Genomic DNA, 25,005 nt, shown 5'->3' on the forward strand with positions numbered 1-25,005 from the left:
GTACTCATGCTCAGTAAATAGTAGATGAGCAAGTGACTAATAAATAAATATTTAAAGTGAATTGTGAATTGTTCAACCATATTTTAGAATATTTTGGGGATAAAATGAGAAATGTGATTAAAGACTGAGTATTATTGTAAGTTTTATTAAGTATGGTAGCAGTATTATGGCTATCAAGAAAAGGTCCTCATTTTTTAGAAATATTTATCAATGTATTTAGAATGAAATGTCAAAATGCCTATTTTTTTAAGTAGTTCAGGAAATAAGAATATGAGAAAACATGGACCATTGTTAAAATAAACCATTCTCCCAGCTTTTCTTTCTTTTCAAAACTTTTATAATAAAAAGTAAAAAGACTAGTAATAAAAAAGACTAGGAAAACAACCATCATATGACCCAGGCATCCCACTCCTCAGTATTTATCCAAAAGAACTAAAATGAGTATAACAGAGATACAGGCACATCAGTGTTTATAGCAGCACAATTCACAATAGCCAAATTATGGAACCAGCTCAGGTACCAGCTCAGATGAATGCATAAAGAAAATGTGGCATATATACACAATGAAATAGGGTTTTTTCCCCCTAAAATGGAGTTTTAGTCACATAATGGCATTTGCTGGTAGATGGATGGAACTAGACAACGTCATGCTAAGTGAAATAAGCCAGACTCAGAAACTCAAGGGGTCAAATGTTTTCTCTCATATGAAAAAGCTAGACCAAAATAAGTGGGGAAAGTCTGTTTTGTTTTCACGAAAATAAGAGGGAGATCAGTGAAGTAGAGAAGGAGATTGAGGGGGAGGGATGGGAAATGGAGGAACTGCAGAATGAAATTGACCAAATTGTGTTATATAATATATGAATATACCACAATGAATTTCACCTTTATATATCTCTATTAAACAGTAATTTTAAAAAGAACTATAAATAAGTAGAAGGAAGACCAGTAGAGGAAGAGGAACAGGGAAGAGAGAGGGAAAGGGGAAATATTGGGGACTAAAATGTAGCAAATTATATTCAATGTACGTATGGTTATGAACCCCAATATTATGTAAAACTATAATGTACTAATAAAAACATTTTTAAATTTTTTTATGTTGTAGATGGGCACAATATTTTTATTTATTTATGTATTTATTTATTTTTATGTGGTACTGAGGATCAAACCCAGTGCCTCACACATGCCAGACGAGTGCGATACCACTGAGCCACAACCCCAGCCCTAATAAAAACATTTTTTAAAAAGTAAAAAGAGGGGGCTAGGGTTGTGGCTCAGTGGTAGAGCGCTTGCCTAGCATATGCGAAGCCCTAGGTTTGATCCTCAGCACCACATAAAAAGAAATAAATAAAAAAAGGTATTAAAAAAAGTAAAACAAGGTCAGGGGTTGTGACTCAGTGGTAGAGCACTTGCCTTGCATGGGTGAGGCCCTGGGTTTGATCCTCAGTGCCACATAAAATAAATAAATAAATAAAAACTAAAGATATTTTTTAAAAAAAGTAAAAAGATTTTGAGGGGGGGGTATACTAAGGGTTGAATGCAGAGTCACCTTACCACTGAGCTATACCTCTAGCCCTTTTTAATTTTTAAAAAATATTTATATTTTAATTGTAGTTGGATACAATATCTTTATTTTATTTATTTTTAATGCCGTGCTGAGGATCAAACTGAGGGTCTCACATGTGCTTGGCTAGCACTCTATCGCCGGCCACAACCCCAGCCTCCTTTTTTATTTTGAGACGAGGGTTTCACTAAAATGCCTAAGGCCTCGCTAAGTTCTGAGGCTGTCCTCAAACTTGGGATCCTCATGCCTCAACCTCCTGTATCATTGGGATTACATGCCTGCACCACAGTGCCCAGCTAGTAAAAATTTTTTGTTTTTATTTACTTATTTTTTGGTACCAGGAATTGAACCCAGAGTGCTTAACCACTGAACAACATCCCCAGCTCTTTTTCATATTTTATTTAGAGACAGGGTCTCACTAAGTTGCTGAGGCTGGCCATGAACTCACGATCTTCCTGCCTCAGCCTCCTAAGCCACTGGAATTATAGGCATGCACCACCGTGCCTGGCTTAAAGTCAGTTATTTATTAGCAATAACACATAATGCCCAAAGTAACCATAATACTTTAAGTTTTAGACCAATCTGGGTCCTGGCATTAGAGCTCAGTAGTGGAGCATTTGCTTAGCATACACAAGTCCCCAGGTGAATCCCTAACACTGCAGGTCATCATCATCATCGTCATCATCGACATTATCGTCATCATCTGGGTTTTGGGGAGAATAGATGTTTAATTAATATATTGGTATATTGAATGATATATGCTAAAGTCTTTGATGGATTTTAGAGCCTTAGATGACATCCTCTTGTTTTATACCTGAGAATACTAAAGCTTTATTAATATCAACATAGACTCTTAGTCAGAGACAAGACTTTGATCCCTTGTTGAAGAACCCTCCCTTCTTTTCCCAGGAGTTTAATCCTTGGAAAATTGAAGTGATTTATTGTTTTTGTTTTTGGTTTTTTTGTGGTACTAGAAATCAAAACCAGGACTTCAAGATTGCTAGGCAAGTACTCTACCACTGAGCTTACACCCCCAGCTCTAAAGTGATGGTTTTTTTTTTTTGTATTGTTCTTGGTATAATATGGTTGCAGTGGGTTTATTTGCTGCCATTTATTCCAGTAGCACGCACACACATGACTTACTGTATCTCATCTCACCTTCATGTTACAGAGGCAGGTAGCGTTGCCTTCACTTTATAGCTAGAGAAGCTGGGGCCACTTATGTGAAATTTTTGGCAATCATAATTAAAGTGCACCAAACCTAAAATAAGAATTGTTATTGCTGAGAATGTGAATCAGTAGTGGAGTGCTTACCTAGCATGTGTGAAGCTATGGGTTTGATCCCCAGCACCACAAACAAACAAAAAAAGAAGAATTGTTGCATTTCATACTAGTGAAAAAAACCACATATGAATATGATCTCTCCATCTGTCTGCCTGTCCAACAGGCTTCTGATGGAAGCAGCTCCAGAGAAGATCTTTCATCCCAACTTTTGAGAAGAAATGAGCAGATCCGGAAGTTAGAGGCCAGACTTTCTGGTATGTCTAAGAAGTCATAAATATGAACAACAGGAAACTTATCTTGTCTGACTCTTTCTCCCTATAAAATAGCCTATAGGAGAAACTTTATAGTTATTTTGACATAATATTCATCTTCTTAGTCAGAAAGAAATAATCCTCTTTCTTATTTTTTTTAGTGTACTGAATAGTGTCAATTCAAAACTAAATTTGAACATCTATTTTTTTTTCAAACTTATTTTTCTGCTCCTGAGGTTTCTAGCCATGGACATAAAAGGTATTAAAGCACACACAGAATAGATTTGACCATCTTCCACCATTAGCATAGCTTACTCTCAGGTAGAGAGGGGCAGAGGATAATGTTTATATGGAATGACCAAACAAATGTTGGATTCATCAGTTCTAGAGAGGGTCGGTGCTAGGTTGCCCATTGCTTTAGCTCGTATCACCTGTGTAAGTATTGTTCTGAGTTTTCAGGCCAATTTTCAATGGAATTTCTGACTTCAACTCCTGCTTCTATAGAAGCTGTAATGCTCATTGTGTCTTCATGTGCAGTTTACAATTTACATAGCTCCCATATATCCTTTGCCTGCACAGGGCATGTTTGTGATAGAATTGTGAGCTCTCATTGTAGTCTCTGCCCGTGGATATATTTTGACAGCTTCATCTTGTAAAGTGGTCCATGGCTTTTGTGTCTCTTTTTGTCCCTTGACCTTATGCCCATTTTATTGGAGTGAAAGTAGAAGGCCAAAATTCACCAAAATTTATGTAAGATCCTTACATTTGTATAGCTATCAAAGATTCATAGCATCTTAATCATTTTGTTTTCAGTGTAGCCTTATTAAACTTAGGGTCAAGGTCACACAAGCATTTAGTGATAGAGCTGAAGTCCAGATTCAGACTTTCTTGATGCTAGAGTCCATGCTCTTAATTACAGTCTGCTTGAAACTCTCTTGGTACTCTCCTGTTACTCCTGCTCAGAAATGATATCAGCAACAGAGGTGAAGTAACCAGAATGTGTTTAATGTTGAGAAGATAGTGATAAAGTAATATGTACCTTCCCTAAAAAACAGGCTTAACCTGTGTTAGTAATGGAACAGGGAAGAGAGCTGAGATTTATTGAGTCCACTTAATGTCATGGATATTGTCCTACAGGCTTAGTGTGAATATAACTGTACAGTAATACCTACCTTTTATTGAGCACTGTGGGCCAAGCTTTAAGGCATATTAAATACTTTATTATCTAATGCATTCTTTGAAGTAGGTACAATTAATATTATTATTTAGTACTTAAAGAAACTAATACTTAGGATCAATACTATGCCTAAGGTCCCCAGCCAAGGGGGGTTTGAATTGAGATTTGAACTTATATCTACTTTTTCACAATACTATGGTGTCGTCCTTGGCTACCCAGATAATTAATTCTGACTTTCACCTTTGGTATGGCATAGGGAACACAGTTCCTGAATACTTGTCTATAGAATTAAGTACCTTCACTATAGAGACAGTACCATGCCCGGGTGCTTGCTGTTGCCCAAACCACTGTTCTGAGTTATGTGGGTGACAAGTGAGCTTTAAGTGAGTTCCCTTGATCTGTCCTATGCTAAGGCCAAAAGGAGTAGTGAACATTGAGACTTGAAACTAAGTAATGGGATAAAAATGTGGTTTTCATAGCAGGGTATTTCTTATGACTAGGCCCAGACTAATTCTTGTTCACTATCAAGGCTAAACGAATCTACCTGTTGGCATTCACTGTTTATACTGTGGGCAGTTTGTACTATACCTGTTCGCCTGTGTTGTTCATTGTTAATGGGAGGCTATCTGCCTAGCTTTCCTTAACAGGACTGGTTTTCAGGTTGAGAAAATCATCATCATTTTCATTCATTTTTTTGTTTAATTAACTTCCTTTCCTGATGTTTGTCCATTCCTGGTATGTGCGTCACCCTCCTCACCCAAGACTATGCTGAACAGGTCCGAAACTTGCAGAAGATAAAAGAGAAGCTTGAAATTGCATTAGAAAAGCACCAGGATTGTACGTATTCATTTCCTGCTTTTCTCAATCTTTTTAGGGCTAGTTTTTGAAATAAAACAGTATATTCTTAAATTTGTCCTTCATCAGAACTCATATCTTTATTTTATAAGTAATGTACTTCTGAATCAAGTTGATACGAAATTTATCTGATATTATTAAATGTGAACTTGTATTTACATTGCTTTTTGGGCATGCTGCTTATGAAGGGGTCATCTGTGCCTCAGTTTGTCCCTATGCAGTTGAGCCATTTATAGGCTGGCCTTAGTTTTTAGTAAAATCTAGTCCTGGCCATTGGGTTCTAACCATAGCTTCATTACTGCTGTGTTGGGCAATAGGGAGAGCTCTGTCATCACACCTCAAAAGTTGAATGTACACTTTCTTTAATGTATCCTAAGTCCTGTATTTTCCTTTGGGAAATAATGCAAAAAATGCAAATAGAAGTAGAGAGTTGAGTCTTTGTTGATACTATATATACTAAAAAATTTTTTTAAGATAAATAAAATAGTTTCTTTTTGGTTTTGTTTCTGGTTCTGATGAAGGAGTAGCAGCTGTCTTTTAGCAACAGCATTGTTGTTTTCTGGCAACTTACAGAAAGTGTTTTGTCGTTGTACCACTTAAAAAGTCACCTTTTGACATCTTCCTAAGCGTGTGCACTTTGCTATTACAGAAAACAAAACAACAAGGGACCAAACAAGCAAACAGAACCCTGGTCTGTTTCCAAGGCCAAAGGTTCTTCTGGGAGTTGAGATAGAGCAGGGTTTCCAAGCCTCACATATATGACCTTGGCCTTTTTTTGTCTGGTGACATTTGTAAAGTAATTACATGGGCTTTTTGTCATGCTATTTCTGAAGTATTTCCATATCTCAAATAGAGCCTCTTTGTTAACAGCTTCCCTGCGGAAATTTCAAGAGCAGAATGAGACATTCCAAGCCAACAGAGCCAAAATGGCAGAAGGACTGGCTTTGGCATTAGCCAGAAAGGACCAGGTATTTTGTATGTGGCCTGCCCAAGACTGGTGGAAAGATTTCACTTAGTGACATGACTTCAAAAATTATGACATAAATCTGGTAGGAAATATTTATAACCTAGGAGAAAAGAAGTTATATGTATGTTCTTTAAGGTTTTATTTGACCGTTTTTTGTAAAGTTGAACTTTATAGTTTTAATTATGACATGTCCAGAATGGGAGAGAATAATCCTCTGTATCTGTGTAGCTTTGTAAACTTGAGAACATGAATGGTGTGTCTAACCTAATGGTGAGCCCCAAATAAGGACAATGGTTTCTGCCCTCCCAATACACCTATCTCAGAGCCTTGACCCCAGACACTGGGCATTAAACCCAGGGGCTGACACATGCTAGACAAGTGCTCTACCACTGAGCTACATCCCAGGCTTTTTATTATTTTATTTTATTTTATTTTATTTTGAGATGGGGTCTCATTAAGTTGCTGAGACTGGCCTTGAACTTGTGATCCTCCTGCCTCAGTCTCCTGAGTAGATGAATTGTAGGTGTTTTCCACTGTGCCCACCTTAGAGGAGAATTTCTTAACCTCAACAGAAGCATTCTCTAAAAACTGCCTGATAAATGATAAGAAAGGAATGTAATACTGTTGCTGGTTATTTCAACGATTATAAAGTATATTTTGCTCAAGATAATGTCATTTTAATTGAGATAAACATGAGTGTTTTATAATCATCCTAATTTATCTAGAAAGGGTCAATTTATTATATTTGATCTAAGAAAATGTATAATTAATTTTATGGGTACAGTGATCAGTTTGTCTTAAAGTGTAGATTTGTTTCCTAGGACATTTTCTGTTCAGAAAAAAAAATCACCAATACTCTGTGGATAACTATGGTACGAGTATATACAAATAAAAAAATAATTTAAATTGGTAGGTTCTGATTGTAGGCAATCCAGCTTTCTATACCATTGGTTATTTTCCCCCATTTTAAAATGGTTATTGAAAAGGGCATCATTCCTTTCCCTTGACACATAACAGAAAGCACAAAGCATGTTAGTCAAGGCAAGATAAGAAGGAAAATAATTACCCGGTACTGCTGATAATCCTCCCTGCCACTTTCAGTAAATTCATTTCTAAACATCAGTTGCAGAGTTACCAACTCAGCTGGTTCCAGCTGCCCACTCCCAGGAAGCAAGAAGCAATAACAGTACCCATGGGAAAACTCTCAGGATTAAGCTAAAAGCTGCATGAAAATAGCAGATACAGCTTTGTGTGGGTGCCCTGTTTAGCAAAAATCTGCAGGTTTATATTTGTGTTCTAAAATTTTATATAAGGTTCATTTTCTTCTTCTTCAGGACTCGTTAACATTTTTAATATTACCAAGTTCTTCCTAGTTCTTTTTTTTTTTTTTTTTTTTTTTGTTCATTGGTTGGTTGGTTGCTTTGGAGGTTGGGGAGGATTATGTTTTGTTTTCTGAAAATCCTAGTATTTCAAATACTCTTCCCTGGAAACTGTACTTTTTTGTTTTGTTTTGTTTTAGGAATGGTCAGAAAAGATGGATCAGCTTGAAAAGGTTAGTTCTTCTTAATTTTTGTCCTATTCATCTTGGTCTCATCTCTGGGGCTTGGAAATGTTTTTTCTGGTAGTCACTATACAGTACTGACTGCAATACCACCTCCTGGAACAGGGCTTTGTAGGAGTAGACATCGACTTGAACAGTTCATGCCTTCCTCTAGAATTTGTCTGTCCTGTTGGCTGTGCAGAATGCCTTTTGTTGTTCTTCCTGATACGCCCCTCTCTGTGTACCCTCTGGCCTCTGACTAGATTCAGCCCATGGGGAAAGTAATGTGGTCAGAATGTTTATTCCCCAACTGTGTCTTCTGTGGGCTCCTTGCATCCTTTGGCCAAAAGTCACAGCTTCAGTTGGATCTTTGGACATACCTCTTGTGATCTCTTCACCCATTTGGCCCTAGCTGGTACTAGCATGTTATCTCTTTTGGGCTTTCTTTCTTTTTAATTTTTTTGGGGGGTTGGGGGTACCAAGGATTGAACCCAGGGGCACTTAACCACTGAGTCACATCCCCAGCCCTATTTTGTATTTTATTTAGAGACAGGGTCTCACTGAGTTGCTTAGTGCCTTGCTTTTGCTGAGGCTGGCTTTGTACTCAAGATCTTCCTGTCTCAGCCTCTGGAGCCGCTGGGATTAGAGGCATGCCCACTGTACCCAGCTCTTTTGGGCTTTCTTATCCAGCCCAAAGTTTTAATAAAACAGCTAATTGAGTCTGCTGTTTCTTGCAAAGACCCTAATTGATCCTGTGGTAGTATTAGGAACGTGTCATGATAGAATGTGGGAAATGAGAGCATTTCTCAAAGCTCAGCATGGAATAGGTAAGAGAACTTTTTAGCTAGAAAGAGATGAGGAAAAGTGAATATTCTAGGGTCATAACTTATATACCACTGTGTAGATGCCTAAAGTAATGTGTTTCCGGCTCTCAGACATAAACATGAAATTTCAAACCTACAATTGGAAAAACATTTTAATTTTATAATAATCAACAACGAATGCTCTCAACATAAATTATATGCTGCTACCTAGTTCATTCCTTGCTATCATTGAGTACTCCTAAATTATTCTTCATGGTAGAAAATTTTTTTTCTGAGAATGATATATTCAGTTCCAAAGTATATTCACTATCAATTTTATTAAACAAATTAGTTTTATTATTGCTCCATTCTTTCCATAAAACACTAAATTAAGCCAGGATTTTCTTTGTGCATTCTGTAGAAGCCTGATGTTAAACAACCAGAATGCTTTAGCATTTTTCTGAAAGGAAAAATACAGAAAAGTCAAGTTCCAAAGAAACTTCTATTTGAAAATAAATCCAGGCTGGGTGTGGTGGTACATGCCTGTAATCCCAGCAACTCAGGGGGCTGAGGAAGGAGGATTGCAAATTCATAGCCAGGCTCAGCAGTTTAGTGAGACCCGAGCAACTCAGTGAGACCCTGTCTCTAAATGAAATGTAAAACAGGGCTGAGGATGTGGCTCAGTGGTTAAGCACCCCTGGGTTCAGTCCCCAGTACTAGAAGAAAAAAAAATAGGGCTGGGGATGTGGCTCAGTGGTAGAGCACTTACCTAGCATATGTGAGGCACCACATAAAAATTAATTAATTAATTAATTAAATGTCTGTCAACAACTTAAAAAAGAAAAATAAAAAACTAAATCCTAAATCCAGAGCATTGTTATTGATGGTCTTAAATATATAGGTATGAGAGTTAGGGTAAAGCTTTCTTTTTTATTTATTTTTTTCTTTAATTCTGTGGATTGAACCCACAGACACTTTACCACTTAGCTGCATCTCCACAATCTAGTGCTAAATTGCTGAAATTGGCTTTGAATTTGGCAATCCTCCTGCCTCAGCCTACCAAGTTGCTAGGATTATAGGCATGTGCCACCACATCCAGCAGATTTACTTTTCTTAAAATAAACCCTTACTATATGAGAAGTGAATTCTCATTGAAATGTTTTTATCTTTCAAAATTATGGTAAAGGAGATCCATTTAGGATTTAACCAAATAAAATCTACCTCAGTTCACCAAGAGTCGCTTAGCCCCTCACCATTGCTGAGGCTGGCGATCCTCCTGCCTCAGCCTCCGGAGCTTCTGGGATTACAGGTGCGCACCACAGTGCCTGGCTAAGTCTAATTTTTTTTTCCTTGCTAAATTGTATAATTTTTTAGGACTTTTAGTTGTACTCCAGTTATGTTTTTCAGCCAGTTCAATGTGTCAATAATTATAAACATGTAAAACATGTATATGGAATTGCCAAGTAGACTTAAGAGCACAGTTTTAAGTAATTGTTGCTTTTGTTCTCTTTATTCACAGTTATCACTTAAAACTTATTTTTTACTGAAGGAATTTGTAAGTGATGTCATATTGGTCATATACTGTAATGCTTCCTGTTAACCATGCATTACTATCTATTGGCATGAGATTTCCTCAAGATTTTCTTATCTTATGAATTCTACTTGTGTAATACAGATTTCTAATGTTTTCATTGTCTGAGTTGATGTCTTCTTCCAAACAGGAAAAAAGATTTTTAACAGCTCAGCTACAGGAAGTGAAGAACCAGAGTTTGAATCTTTTCCAAAAGAGAGATGAAATGGATGAATTAGAGGGTTTCCAGCAACAGGAACTAAGTAAAGTCAAGCACATGGTATGCACTTTTATTTAAGAAGCTCAATACTGAATAACACTCCTGAACAAGAAACACTGATTGTTTATTCTGATTTTATTAATCATCACTGTAATTGGTGATAAACAGACGTTAGTAGATTTTGGTGTTTTTTTTTTTTTTTTTTTTTGCTTGTTTGTTTTTGGCACCAGGGAATGAACTCAGGGTGCTTCATCATGAGCTGCATCCCCAGATCTTTTATTTTTTTATTTTATTTTATTTTTTATTTTATTTATTTTTAATTTTTATTTTATTTTATTTTTTTATTTCGAGGTAAGGTCTTGCTACGTTTCTTAGGGCCTTGCTAAGGTGCTGAGGCTGGCTTTGAACTTGCAATCTTCCTGCCTCAGTTTCTCCCTCTAGGATTACAGACCATGTGCCACTTTGCCCAGCCCCAGGAGTTTTTAGTGTTGATCACATTTGAATTTTTTTTTTTTTTATTGAAAGGAAAAGTTCTATTTGAAATGTTTTCCTTTTTCTTTCTTTTTTTTTTTTTGTTTGTTTGCTGTGTACTAGCCTTATAAGCCTTCTGTTTTTGTTTATTTTTAAACAGAGTTTCATTATATTGTTTTTTGGTTTTGCTTTTATTTTTAAATAAGAGACAGAGTCTCATTGCCGAGGCTGGCCACCAACTTATGATCTTCTTGCCTTAGCCCTCTGAATAGCAGGCTCATGCCATTCCATCAGCTCAGCCCTCTTTTAATCCCACTGAAATGTTATAAAAATTTGGATACTCATGTTTTTTTAAATATATTTCTTAGCAGTAGCTTTGTGAATTTTTATATGTTTGTTTCAGCTTTTAAAAAAAGAAGAAAGTCTGGGAAAGATGGAGCAAGAGCTGGAGGCACGAACTAGAGAACTTAGTCAGACCCAGGAAGAGTTGATGACCTCCAATCAGATGTCATCGGATTTAAGGCAGAAGCTGGAAGAATTACAGAGATGCTACTCAGCGCTGGAAGAGCAGAGGTTCTTGCTTGGTCTGTGGGGCCCTTGGGAAGAGATGTTGGTGTAGCTCTATCTATAGCCCACTCACCTGTCCCCATTGCTCATCACAACATTTTCTGATCTCAGGGCTGGCAAACACCTCTAGACTTGTTCTTTCCTGCCTAGGATCAGGCCTTCCATGCCATCTCACCACCAAACCCTCTGTCCCCTTCAGTATTCAGTATGCTTTAATTTTGAAGTTTTTGAGTAAGCAAAAACATTAGGATTTCTTGCTGAAACCTGGGTGGACTTTTTGTCTTTGGGCTTTTGCTTAAGAGAGAGCCAAGAAGTCTTTTCTATTGATAACCTTCATGTGGCTAATAATATTTGCAGCCCTTATATATAAGGCACTATCTGTATTTTTCCTCTGGAGAGTGTGTTTATAGATGAAATATCCAAATTTGTTCATTGTCTGCTTCCTTTTACTGAAGAGATCATGTGACAGCTTCCAACGCAGGTGCAGAAAATAAGATAACAGCCCTGGAACAAAAGGAACAAGATCTCCAAGCATTCATTCAGCAGCTTTCCATTGATTTGCAAAAGGTGAGTGAATAGTGGGCCTTAATTCCTAAGATTTGAATTCAGAGGTTAAAAATAAATTCCATCAGAAATTTCATCCTTGAGATGACTGCTAAAACATGTATGTCATGCAGTTCATATTGCTCTACTTCATGTTCTAGCCAAGCCACATTGAGATGAAAAATGGCCACCCAGCAGAACAAGGGTTTCTTAACAGAAATGGAGGACAGTATTGTCCTGATAGGAATTATCAGTGTATACCATATGTATTACAGTACCACATGATGCATCTTGAGCATAAAAAACAAAACATACAAAAAAAACCCCAGCTCTGGTTGATGTAGCCAGAGTTTTACCTTTGACAAACGTGACTCTAATCCAATTTGATATCATTACAACTTGGTTTTTCATTTGGTCAACATACATTTATTCTCCCACTGTAGGCCTGTGCTGAATTCTAAGAATATGAAGGTGAACAGTAACAATAATATTGAGTATAAAATAATGTTTCTCGGTGATGTTTCTTATTGGCATTTTGTACAGAACAATTTGTATCATATGTTTGTCTCTTACATTGGAAACAAATGTCTTTCCTGCCTTCTGGGTTCTACATACCAACAGCTTCTTTCAGTCGTTGACAGCCCAGCCTTCTCCTGTGACAGAACATCCTCTATCAGATGGAGCCCCCCACCCTCTTCTCATCTCTTGAGAAATACTTCTTTAAAATGAGGCAGAGACTTACAGCATATTATAATACAGCAAGAATTATGTACACTGAAGTCTGTATACCCCTTCCTATTGAGTATTATCATATTTGGAGATACCTAAATGGAAACGAAGGTTACATACCTTGTTCGGAGTTCCATAGTCAGTGATCAAGTTGACTTCTAACCCATGTCTGTTTTTGCAGTCCTGGAGGTTAAATAACCCAGGACCTCTCTAGACAATGCTCTGCTACTGAGCTGCAGCCCAGCCCTATAGTCTAAGATTTACTCAGAATTTATGCTTACTCTACTGCATTTTGTTACCTCAAAATGGAAAGCACCCAGAAAATATATCTTCCATGAATGAACAACTTTGATACAAGGGCCCTAATGAACTTAAAATCTAGACATATATATTATTGTTCCTCAAATCTCCTATACCCACAAGAAAAGAAGAATCACAAATAAGTTTCATATAAGTGAACTAGATGTTTCAAGTGCAGAAGACACACCATTAGGGAGAGCGCGTTTCCAGGCAGGAGTACAAAGGTCTTCCTGGAGAAACTGAAATGTGAAGAATGGGTAGGAAATCAAGAGATAGAAAAGACAGAAAGGTACAGCATCCATTTGAGCAGTAGAGAAAGGGCGTAATAGACAAGCACTGTTGGAATTCAGGGGACCCTTCACTTTCAGTTAAAGCTGTTCATCCCTTTTATAATTAGAAGAAAGAGGCTCACAGAAGTCCAGACTATGGTCACATGATGGTTAGATTAATATTTTCTTTCTGAAAAATGTTAGTTGAACCTTACTGTATTCTGGGGTCTACTCTGGTTGTTGGAAATACCATGATTCATGAGTCGAACTCCCCTTGCCTTTTTTGGTCTATAAAGTCAGACCGTAATCAATAATCATACAAATATTTAATGACTAACTTTGGTGAGTGCTCTGAAGGAAAACAAGAACTCAGATCTGGTCTTGGAATCATAGAATGTTTCCTCCAGGAAGTAAACTTGACATGCTCCTGGGGCTGAAAGGGAAGAGATGATGGGAGAGAATTTTAAGCAGAGGACAGTACAGCAGAAATCCTGAGACAAATAAAAGGCTTAGCACACTCAAGGACCTGGAAGAAGGCTGGAAGGAATAAGGAAGAAGAAGAATAAGGAAGGGAGCTAGGGATATAGCTCAGTTGGTAGAGTGCTTGCCTTGCATGCCCAAGTCCCTGGATTCAATCCCCAGCTTCCAAAAAAAGAATAAGGAAGAAGAGTATATTGCTTTGTCAGTCAGGAGGAGGTCTACTGGAAGAGCCTTCCAGGTTGGAAGCTGGTGCTGTTCTCCACCATGAGCTGATGGTAGCTTTGACGAAGACTGGTGCTGAAGAGCTGGTCAAATTTAGGAAGTACTGAGATTGGTCAACTTGCTAAGGTGTAGATAAGGGAACAGGAGAGCAAGAGAAAAGGATGTGTTAGGAATTTCTGTGTTTCTGGTTTGAACAACTGCATGGCTGGTCTACAGGAATCGCAATTTTAGCATGAAAATCGTGAGTGTGGAATTGTATTTTGTTGCCCTTCTCAATATTGAATGTATATTAAATAGTATTTGTAAAATTTGAATAAAGTAGAAAATGTAACAAGGTTAAGAAAAATGATAATGTTTGTCTTTTTGGCTCCCTGTTCGTCTTTCACTGTTCCAGCCATTCTGTTGTTTTTTCTTTAGAAGTAAATTCTATTCAGAATTTTTTCATTCCTTGTTTCGTTCTATAATTTTTCCATATTTTGTTCCTAAACTATCTTATTTCTTATGCTTGTTGTATAAGTGAAATAAATCATCCTATAGGTAGTCTAAAACTTGGTTTTAATTTAATTATTTTTTTTTTATTTGAGGTGCTGGGGATGGAACTTGGGGCCTCACACATGTTAGGCAAGTGCTTTATCACTGAGCCACATCTCCAACCCTAAAACTTGTTTTTGTTTTTTTGTGTGTGCCCAACATTATGTTTCTAAAAAACATTTATTCTTTTCTCAACTGTGTATTATGGACATACAACATTTATTTATCCATTCTACTTACAATAGATATTAGGGTGTTTCTGGTCTTTACTGCTACAAATAATACTGTTGCAAACATTCATCAAATTGTGCAAGTGTTACTTTAAGGCTGGGCATGGTGGTTCATGCCTATAATCCCAGTGACTCCAGGGGCAGGGGCAGGAGGATCATAAGTTCAAGGAGGGCCTCAGCAACTTAGGGAGACCCTGTCAAAATAAAAAATAGGGTCTGGCGTTATAGCTCAGTGGTAGAGCGCTTGCCTAGCACGCGTGAGGCACTAGGTTTGATCCTCAGCACCACATAAAAAATAAAGGCATTTTTTTCCATCAACAACTACAAAACAAATTGCAAAAATAAAATAAAAATATAAAAAAATAAATAGGGCTGGGGATGTAAAGTGTCCCTGGGTTAAATCCCTGGTACAAAAAAAAAAAAAAAAAAAGTTACTCTAGGCCAAAAAGCATGGGTTCCATTATGTGTACATTTTCAGCTTTATTAGCTAATGCCCTGGGTTTTTTCTATAGTTATTATTGATAATGTACACACTTCTACCAGCAGTAGGAGTTTTTGCGGCTTCTTTGCCAACATGTAAAATTGTCAGACCTTTAATTTTTGACAATTTGCTGAATATGAAAGATCTCATCATGATTTTAATTTTCTTTTTCCACATTACTAGTGAGCATCTTTTCATAGTTTGTTGGTCATTCATGCTCTTCTGTGAAGTGCTGGCTCAAATCTTTGCTCCATTTTTCTACTGTTTTCTTTTTCTTTTTACTAGAGGGGTTTCATTGTTGTTGTTTTGTTTTGTTTTTTTTAAGTTGTCAGTGAAACTTTATTTCATTTATTTATTTTTTTAATGTATTCATTTTTATATGGTGCTGAGAATTGAACCTAGTGCCTCATGCATGCAAGGCGAGCACTCTACCACTGAGCCACTACCCCAACCCTGACTGTAGTTTTTCATATAGGTAACAGCTACCACCATCTTTTGTAAGACGTGTGGCTTGCGTCTGTCTTGTTCAAGTTTCTGACATGGGGTTTGTCCTCTGCTCTTCCATCCTCACCAGCCTCATGGTCATGGGGAGCTTTGTTACCTTTTCACCCGAGCTGCCCTCTATCTAGAGTGCTGGTGCTTCTCCCAAACCATTCTACCTGGACTTGCCTGTTCAAAGGGCCTGCTCTGGTTCTTCACACAACACCTCGTGGTCACCCATTGCAGCATGAATGTGTTCCTGTATAGCTAGGCATGTGCTTATCTGTCTCCATCACCAGCTTCAGTACTCTTGTGGGTCAGTCCCCGAAGACAAAACATGGAGTTTAGGCCTGATAAAACTTTAATGAATTGTAGGGCTGTGAATCATTCATCAGCCTCCTGCCCGCTACCTCCATTGTCACCCCAGCAACAACTCAAAATAGCAGGTGCTTCTCAAAACTCTAGGCAAAAGATGACTACCTCTTATTCTGAGCAAAAATTGACTGGGTTGCAAGCTGAACATGAATGTCTTGGCTTGAGATGGAGCAACAGAGCATAGGTTAGGATGAGCAGAGTGAATGCGAGCAGGTAAGCTCCAGGGGAGAGGCAGCCGCCATGCTGCCTTTGTGGGAGAGGAGGACACACATCCAGGATGCAGGGATCACCAAAGATCTGAGAATCTGGATATTTAAAGCCTTCTGGATCCTGTGTTTTGACGTTGAGCAGCGTTAAAAGATTGGTATTAGTGAAAGTAACAAAGTTAATACCATCTCCCACCACCATCACTGCCATCATTGCTAAGGAGACAGACTGAAGTGGGTAGTGTTGGTCTCATGCCAAGCGGGCAGCTCTGCTGGGGGCCCTGTGCAAAAGCCAGGGGAATACCATCATTTGTTGCAGGAATTCTCTCATTGGCCTTAAAAGCAGTTACATTGACAATGTCACTGTTTCATCCAGCCCCTCAAGTTTCCAGAAGCATTGTTCAGTAGGTCCTAAGAGGCAGAACAGACTAGGATCTTCTTGGTTGGGATTAGCTCTGGAGGCAGACAATGGCTTTGTTCCTTCCCAGGGTGTCAGTTGCTTAAATCTGGTTGAGTGCTTGCTTTTTGCTGACCCGAGTCTCTGAACTGCATTCCTAAGAATCACTGGGTTCTAATCTGACATCTCTTATGTCCCGTTGTCAGGGAAGATTTTCTGTCTGTGAGTTTTTCTAGGGTGTAGTTGAGAACAGACTTCCAGGTAAACATGATGGCCTAAGAGAAGACAGAAAGCAAGGGATAGAGGACTTATGGTTCAGTATGACCTCTGCTTTCTCCTGAGCAGGTCACTGCTGAAACTCAAGAGAAGGAAAAACTCATCACACATTTGCAAGAGAAGGTTGCATCCTTGGAGAAGAGATTGGAACAGAACTTATCAGGAGAAGAACATGTGCAAGAACTCCTGAGAGAGGTAATTTTCACTCTGTACCTGAAGGTATTGGAAAGGCACTGTAACTCTGGTGAGTTTCATGAATCCTAAAGTTTGTTGGGCATGGTGGTGCACATTTGTAATCCCAGTGACTCGGGAGGCTGAGGCAGGAGGATCACAAGTTCAAGACTATTGTGGAAAACTTAGCAAGGCCATGTTTCAAAATAAAAAATAAAAAGGTCTGGGGATGTAGCTCAGTAGTAAAGTGCCCCTGGTTCAAGCCCCAGCACCAAAAAAAGTCCTAGAGTTTCAGAACCACAGGATCAAAGGGTCAACAAGCAGCTTGGTGAGAAGAGAGCACGCTCCAACTTTGTGGGGGATTTTTTTTGTTTGTTTTTGTTTTGAGATGGGGTCTTGCTTTGTTGCCTATGCTGACCCCAAACTTCTGTGTGCAAGCTGTCCTCCTGCCTTAGCCTCCCTGGTATCCCGGCCTGTCAGCCTGTGTCATGGCACTTCTACTTTAGATTGTCCTGCTTTCATCAAAAACAGCCTTGGGACCAGGTTTTGTGGCACATACCTGTAACAGCCCAGCAACTCAGGAGGCTGAGACAGAGGGATTGCAAGTTCAAGACCAGCTTCAGCTGAGACAGAGGGATTGCAAGTTCAAGGCCAGCTTCAGCAACTTAGCAAGACCCTAAATAAAAAATCAAAAGGGTGGGAATGTGCTTAGTGGTAGAGCACCCCTGGATTCAATCCCCAGCATCACCGGAAAAAAAAAAAAAAAAAAAAACTAGTCTTATGCCCCCTGTGTACTTCTTAGGGAAGAGAGGAGCTTTGTTCAGAGATACACATGAACAGATGGCCCCCTGGTCACCTAGTGACTTATGCCCCAACTTGAGCTGTGTTGTCTTCTTGCTCTGTTCCCTTCCCACTCTGCTATGGGGCAAAGGAAATAGCTACCATCTCCCTTTGACATGAGCAAAATTACCTGGGGCAGGGGATGCACTTCTGCTGAGGGGGCTATTGAATAGTCTGGCCTCTTGCCCAGTGACTGTAGAACTTTTTCCTCAGGTCTTAGGTCATTCTCTGCCCGTGTTCTGTCCCTTCTCCTCTTTGTATCCCTGTGATTGACCCCATCATGACAAAAGTGACAAAGCCAGGCCCTTGGGGCTCAGCCTAGGGTAGACTCACTTACTGTCTCCAATTTCAACTGAATATATCCATCTCTCCTGCCACTGTTGTACTTCAGGCTTCCAGAGTGCTAGCCTAGTGTGCATGAAGGCTCCAGACTGGCTGTCCAGGATCAGCCTCTCCTTCACCCTCTGACACAGTCTTCCACCTCACTGCCAAACCGACCTTCCTAAACAGCACTTCTGATCATATCACTCCCTTAAACATCTTCCACAATTCCCTTAAACAGTCTACAGTGAGTATAATGTGGGTTCCAAATTTCTAGAATGAGACAGCCGTGTTCATATCTTGCTTCTTCTACTTACGAGCTTGTAGCCTAGAGCAAGTAACTTAATCTCTTTGTGTTTGTTTCCTTCTCATTAAAATTGAATTTAGTATTGTACCAAACACAGAATGATTGTTAGGATTAGATGGGTGACAAAATGTCAGTGCTTAGAATGATGATTGGAACATGTTCCCATCTCACTACATGTTATCTATTAATATTACAAACATTATTGTATTTGGGTGCTGTTGTGAATGCCTATAGTACAGATGATTTGGGAAGCTGAGGCGGGAGGATCACAAGTTCAAGGCCAGCCTCAGCAATCTAGCAAGGCCCTAAGCAACTTAGCAAGACCCTATCTCAAAATAAAAGGTAAACTGGACTGGGGACAAATAAATATTAAATAAATAAAAGGTAAACTGGACTCAGTGGTAAAGCATTCTGGATTCAATAGCTAGTACAAAAGATAATTACTGTTATTGTTTAGTCATCATCATTGTAGAGTGCCTAGGAGTTACTTGAGAGGTTGACTAAAATGTATATCTCTGGCCCTACCCTGAGAAATGCTCATTTCAGTAGGCTTGATATAAGGCCTCAAGTTTAACTAACTACCCCTGGTAAATCTAATGCTAGGGTTTGGAAGGCCCTACTTTGAAAAATGTTGTATATAGAACAAAGTTTTAACTTCTTTTTTCCAATACTGGAGACTCAACCCAGTTGCACTTCACCACTGAGCTATATCCCCAGCCTTTTTTATTTTTTAAGTCAGGGTCTCACTAACTTCCTGAGCCTGGCCTCAAACTTGCAGTTCCCCTGCCTCATCTTCCTGAGTCTCTGGGATTACAGGCAGGTGCCTTGCACTTGGCTCAAACTTCTTTTTGCAGCATTAAAAATCCTTTGTTATCCAGCCCTTTTGCCCAACTTTCTAGTCTGAATTCTTGACCTAAACCCATCATCTCTTTGGCTTGTGAGGAGTTGCAGTTGAACATAGCAAGCCCTTCTCATCCTTGTCATCACCCTCTGCCCTGGATGCTCCCAGTCCTGGCTGCCTTTTAGTTAGGAACTGCCATTTACCTTGTGGCCTTGTCTCCCCAGCCATGTGCCCTCTTTGCAGAAACTTATTGCACTCTGCTGAAAACTTTTTATTATTGTTGTTAGTCATTTGCCCCAGCCTTGGGAACAAAGAACTGTGCCAAATTTATCTATGTGTACTTTACCATCTGTGAATTATTTATCAGTTTGCTGGGGTTTTCAATGTGCATGTGTTCCCTGGGCATGGCACAAAGCATAGTGTATTGTAGGCATCAATAAACACTTATTCAATGGAGAAATGCCTATTTTCTTTTTCATTTTATTTTATTTTGAGACAGAGTCTTGCTAAGTTGCCCAGGCTAACCTTGAATTTGTGATCCTTCTGTCTCAGCCTTCTAAGAAATGACTATTTTCTTTTACTTGTCTTTCAACTTACAGAAAATTGTTGCCGAGCAGAATTTGGAGGATACCAGGCAGCAGCTTTTGGCAGCCAGAAGCAGTCAGGCTAAGGCCATTGACGTCCTGGAGACTCGGGTACTGATCTTATTCTTAGTGTGCCCTATATTTGGTTGGAACCTGGCTGAATGATGTGCTGTGGCCATGAATTCCCTTGTTCAGCTCTTCCATACTATGAGTCTACTTTTTGGGTCTTATACAGGGTTATTTTCTTTACCTTTGCCACATTACCATCATTGCTTTACACAAAATTGTTCTCTTGCTTACTGATTCCTTTTTATTTCCACTTGAAACCAATTAACCACTGAAACCACTTGAATGTGGTTCATATAGACCATATTATGGTGCAATATTGACCTAAATTGGGTAGCATTGTTTTGTGTGCTTATTGTATTGGGAATTGAACCCAGAGGCCCTTTACCACTGAGCCACATCCCCAGACCTTTTTATTTTTCATTTTTTGAAATAGAGTCTTGCTAAATTTCTGAGGCTGACCTCGAACTTGGTAATCCTCCTGCCTCAGCCTCCTGAGCTTGGATTATAGATAGGCATATGCCACTGTTACCTAGCCATGTGTTTTTAATCTCTGTAAATGATACAGCTGTGGATTTGTCTTCTCTGATATCTTCAACTGCACTGTCTTCTGTCCATATCTACTGCTTGTTGTTACCTACTGTACTGTGTAGTTACCTGTCACATGGCAGACATCCAGATTGCCTTGCTCTTCTGGCCAGCACAGATTACACTGCAATGACCAACCTGTTCTAAGTCCTTAAGGGTGATAGAAAATGTGACTAGGACAAGATTGTTCCCAAAGGACTGCACCTGGCTTTCCTTCTCCAACAAGCATGAGGTTTCTAAGTCTGCATTTCTGCCTTTTCCAGCATTGGCATTTCATGGCTTTGTAGTTTTTGCCAGCTTATTTATTGTGAAGTGATAGTTCATAACTTTAGTTTCATTGCCAAGATTGTTAATGAGTTTGGCCATCACTTTATATGACTGTTAGTCTTTCAGGTTTCTACTTTTAGAATTGTCAATTCATATCCTGTGCTTACTTTTCTTTGGGTGTTTCAGTCTTTTATTTTGTTGGAAGGATTCCATTGTATAGTCTAGTTTGTATTATTTTGTCATTTTCAGTTCTGAACCATTCTGTTAACTTTGGTGATATGTCCTTCCTTGAACAGAAATTCTTAAGTTTGATAAAGTCAGGTTCATCAACTTTTTAATAAAAAAAGCATGAATCCATTGTTTAAAAATATTTTTTGTTGTCGATGGACCTTTATTTTATTTACTTATTTATATGCAGTACTGAGAATCGAACCCAGAGCCTCACACATGCTAGGCAAGCGCTCGACCACTGAGCCACAACTCCAGCCCCTTGAATCCATTTTTATTTACTTTTAACTAGTTTAAATCCTTGAGGAAGACAACATCACATGGATTCTGTGTCCAGTGGCCTTGGCAAGAAGGTTCCTTCAGAATTTGGCCCAAACCATGCCACTGTTTCCATGAGCAGAAATCACCTTTCCCCAGATCACTCTGGCATTATTTGTTTACTATTTTTTGCTTTGTACACATAAGCACATCTCTTGCCCAAATTGAATTCAGCTCTATCTCTGGCGTAAACACCTTCAATTTTAGAAGGAGCTGCAGACTTTTGGTTCCAAAGACCCAGCCTATAGCTTCCAGACATATTTGGCTTTTAGAAGTCCAGTTCCCAGCAGCCTTCACAGGCTCCAAAATGGCAGAAAGAGAAAGGCCCCATCAGTGTTTTTGCTCTGTGCATTGACATTTCATTTAAGAAATACATTCTTGCTGGGCATGGTGGTGCTCGCCTATAAAGCTATCAACTCAGAGGCCGAGGTAGGAGGATTGCAAATTCAAGGCCAGCCTCAGCAACTTAATGAGGCCCTAAGCAACTTAGTTTAAAAAAATAAAAAGGGGGGCTGGGGATGTGGCTCAGGCGGTAGCGCGCTCGCCTGGCATGCGTGCAGCCCAGGTTCAATCCTCAGCACCACATACAAACAAAGATGTTGTGTCCGCCGAAAACTAAAAAATAAATATTAAAAATCCTCTCTCTCTCTCTCTCTCTCTCTCTCTCTCTCTCTCTCTCAAAAATAAATAAATAAATAAATAGGGGCTTGATGGTAAAGTGGCCCTGGGTTCAGTGCCCAGTATCCCCACCAAAAAAAATGCATTCTTATTTCTAAGTCACAAAGATCTTCTGTATTTTTTTATTCATTTTATAGTTTTGTTATTGGCATAATAGCTCTCTAATTCACATATACAGACTGTGTTTATGTGTGATTTTAAGAAATAATCAAGCTTTTCTCCACGTTTCTCAACATCATTTAATGAACACTCTCTCTTTTCCATGTTGATCCTTATGCTCTCCATATCACATACTCAGCTTCCATTTGCACAGGGGTTTGCCCCTGCCTTTTTCAGTATATTCCTTTAGTCAAACTGTCTGCTCTTGTATAGATTCTACAGTGTTTTTATTACTATAGTGTTGTCAATACTAGATCTTGATACCTGATACATTCCCCTTTTCTTCAAAGGTTGATTTAACTATTTGTAGAAATTTAAAATTTTCAGTTTAAAGTTCTTAAGTTTTGAGATCAAAAAGTTTAACTTGGATTTTTAGTGAAGTTACATTAAATGTGTGGACTATGTGGAAGAATTGTCATTTTTATAATATTAAGGAATCCCTTCTGGGCTGGGGATGTGGCTCAAGCGGTAGCGCGCTCGCCTGGCATGCGTGCGGCCCGGGTTCGATCCTCAGCACCACATACCAACAAAGATGTTGTGATGTTGTGTCCGCCGAGAACTAAAAAATAAATATTAAAAATTTTTAAAAAAAGGAATCCCTTCTGAGAATATATATAAATTCCATTTATTCAGATTATTTTATACTCTTTATTAAAATTTTACACTTTTCCCAATAGATGTCTTATTAACTCTTAGAACCTTCAGAGTCTGTGTGGATGCTTTGATGGCATCTTATTTTTAATTATACTTTTGTTGTGGTGGTTGTTCATTTGAACCCATGGGTGCTGTACCACTGAGCCCCAGTTCTTTTCATTTCTTAAGACAGGGTCTTGCTAAATTGCCCAGTCTGGCTTCAAACGTATGATCTTCCTGCCTCAACCTCCTGAGTTGCTGAGATTATAGACATGTGCCTGGCTTTTTTTTAATGGTAAAAAACATATAATATAATATTGGCCATTTAAGCCATTTTTTAGGCATACGGTTCAGTGGTGTTCAGTATACATTGACTTTGTTTGGCAGCCCACACCATCTATCTCCAGACCCTTTTCATTTTCCTAAACTGAAACCCTGTATCCACTAAAACAGAAACCCCCATTCTCTCCTATCCCAGCCCCTGGCAAATACCATTCTACTTCCTATCTCTGATTTTGAGTATGCCAGGTACATCACATAGGTGGAGTCATATACCCTTTGTCTTTTGTATCTGCTTTATTTTACTTAGCATGTTTTCAGAGTTCATTTAGGTCATAACATATCAGAATTTCCTTCTTCAAGGCTGAATAATATTCTGATCGGTGAATATATCACATTTTGTTTTTCCATTCACTCATTGATGGACATTTGGGTTGCTGCTACCTTTTTGCTATTGTAAATAATGCTACATGAACATTAATATATGAGATTTTTGTGTGAAGTTACATATTTTCGTTTCTCTTAGGCATATACCTAGAAGTAGAATTGCTGGGTCATGGTAACATTTCACTTAACCTTTTAAGGTTATGAATCTTTCTTGAGCTCTGCCTCTAAATTAACATTTGGGTGATATTTTCTGAACCCAAGAATTGAAAAAACTGGGTTTTAATCCGGGCTCTACCACTACTAAAAGTTGTAATCACAGACAAGTAACATTACTGTTGTCCAGCATGGAAATAGTAACCCCCTCCTCATGGGGATGTTTTTAATTTTTTTTTTTTTTAGAGAGAGAGAGAGAGAGAATTTTAATATTTATTTTTTAGTTATCAACGGACACAACATCTTTGTTTGTGTGTGGTGTTGAGGATCGAACCCAGGCCACACGCATGCCAGGCGAGTGCGCTACCACTTGAGCCACATCCCCAGCCCATGGGGATGTTTTTAGTTAAATCTTTTTAGTGAATGTATATGAAGAACCTGATGGTTAAAGCTGTCCCTCTCAGGGTCTGGGGATATAGCTCTTAGCACAGCACTTTCCTAGCACACATGAGGCCCTGGGCTTCATCTCCAGAACCAAAAAAAATCTAACTGCCAGTTACAGTGGTACACACCTGTAATCCCAGTTGCTTGGAGGCTGAGTCAAGAGGGTCACAGGTTCAGCCTAAGCAACCTAGCAAGATCCCATCTCAAAAAAAAAGAAAGACTAGAAGAGACAGTGTTAAAATGCTAGTCTTTTTTTTTTAATATATATATATATATATTTTTCTTTCTAGTTGTAGTTGGACACAATATCTTTATTTAATTTATTTATTTTTATGTGGTGCTGAGGATCGAACCCAGGGCCGCGCACATGCTAGGTGAGCGCTTTACCGTTAAGCCACAATCCCAGCCCAAAATGCTAGTGTTTTATAATGGTAGGCTTCTGGATATTTCTTTTCTCATTTTGCATTTTTCTGTCATGTACCTATTTTATTAATTTTTGTTTTGGTGCTAGGGATGGAACCCAGGGCCTTGTGCCTGCTACACACATGCTCTCCCACTGAGCTATACTCCCAACCTAATTTGAATTTTAAAACCATTTGTTAAAATTGCTCAGCTTCTTATAAACAGAAAGAATACTTTTTTTCCCCATAGGTGAAGGAACTGGAACAGAGCCTTCAGGCCTCTGAGGAGCGGCTCAAGCAGAGCAGGGATGTCGTGGCTGCGCAGGATGCACAGATCCAGGAACTCGTGAGTGCTTCTTGGGCACTAGGTCTTGGGCTTTCCCATTGATCTGGTGCAGGTGCTCCAGACACACTCCCAAGCATCTGCAGCAATGTCTGGATCTGACCTTGGACATAGTTATTATGGTAGACATGAGCATGCAGGCAGAGCAGGTCAAGGACTGAGAAGCTGCCGAGGATCCCAGTGACCTGAAGATGTGGACTGACTGGGTGATC

At 38.9% G+C, this 25,005-nt stretch overlaps 1 protein-coding gene across 5 annotated transcripts in view; it reads left to right on the forward strand.

Moving 5' to 3' along the window:
* GOLGA1 (golgin A1) overlaps window positions 1-25,005 on the forward strand; it is a 56,644-nt gene that overhangs the window by 7,651 nt on the left and 23,988 nt on the right. For 4 of the 5 annotated variants that reach the window (XM_081312000.1, XM_081312003.1, XM_081312002.1 and 1 more), the window contains exons 4-13: window positions 3,009-3,099; window positions 5,036-5,110; window positions 5,999-6,096; window positions 7,615-7,647; window positions 10,160-10,288; window positions 11,103-11,272; window positions 11,722-11,833; window positions 16,855-16,980; window positions 19,865-19,960; window positions 24,701-24,796. In XM_081312000.1, coding sequence (XP_081168126.1) covers window positions 3,009-3,099; window positions 5,036-5,110; window positions 5,999-6,096; window positions 7,615-7,647; window positions 10,160-10,288; window positions 11,103-11,272; window positions 11,722-11,833; window positions 16,855-16,980; window positions 19,865-19,960; window positions 24,701-24,796 — 1,026 coding nt within the window. The remainder of the gene's footprint in view (window positions 1-3,008; window positions 3,100-5,035; window positions 5,111-5,998; window positions 6,097-7,614; window positions 7,648-10,159; window positions 10,289-11,102; window positions 11,273-11,721; window positions 11,834-16,854; window positions 16,981-19,864; window positions 19,961-24,700; window positions 24,797-25,005) is intronic. The other variant, XM_081312004.1, reaches the window with a different exon arrangement.

This window comes from Spermophilus citellus (assembly GCF_964194105.1).
Source record: "Spermophilus citellus genome assembly, chromosome: 2".
In the NCBI taxonomy this organism is placed as follows: Eukaryota; Metazoa; Chordata; class Mammalia; order Rodentia; family Sciuridae; genus Spermophilus; species Spermophilus citellus.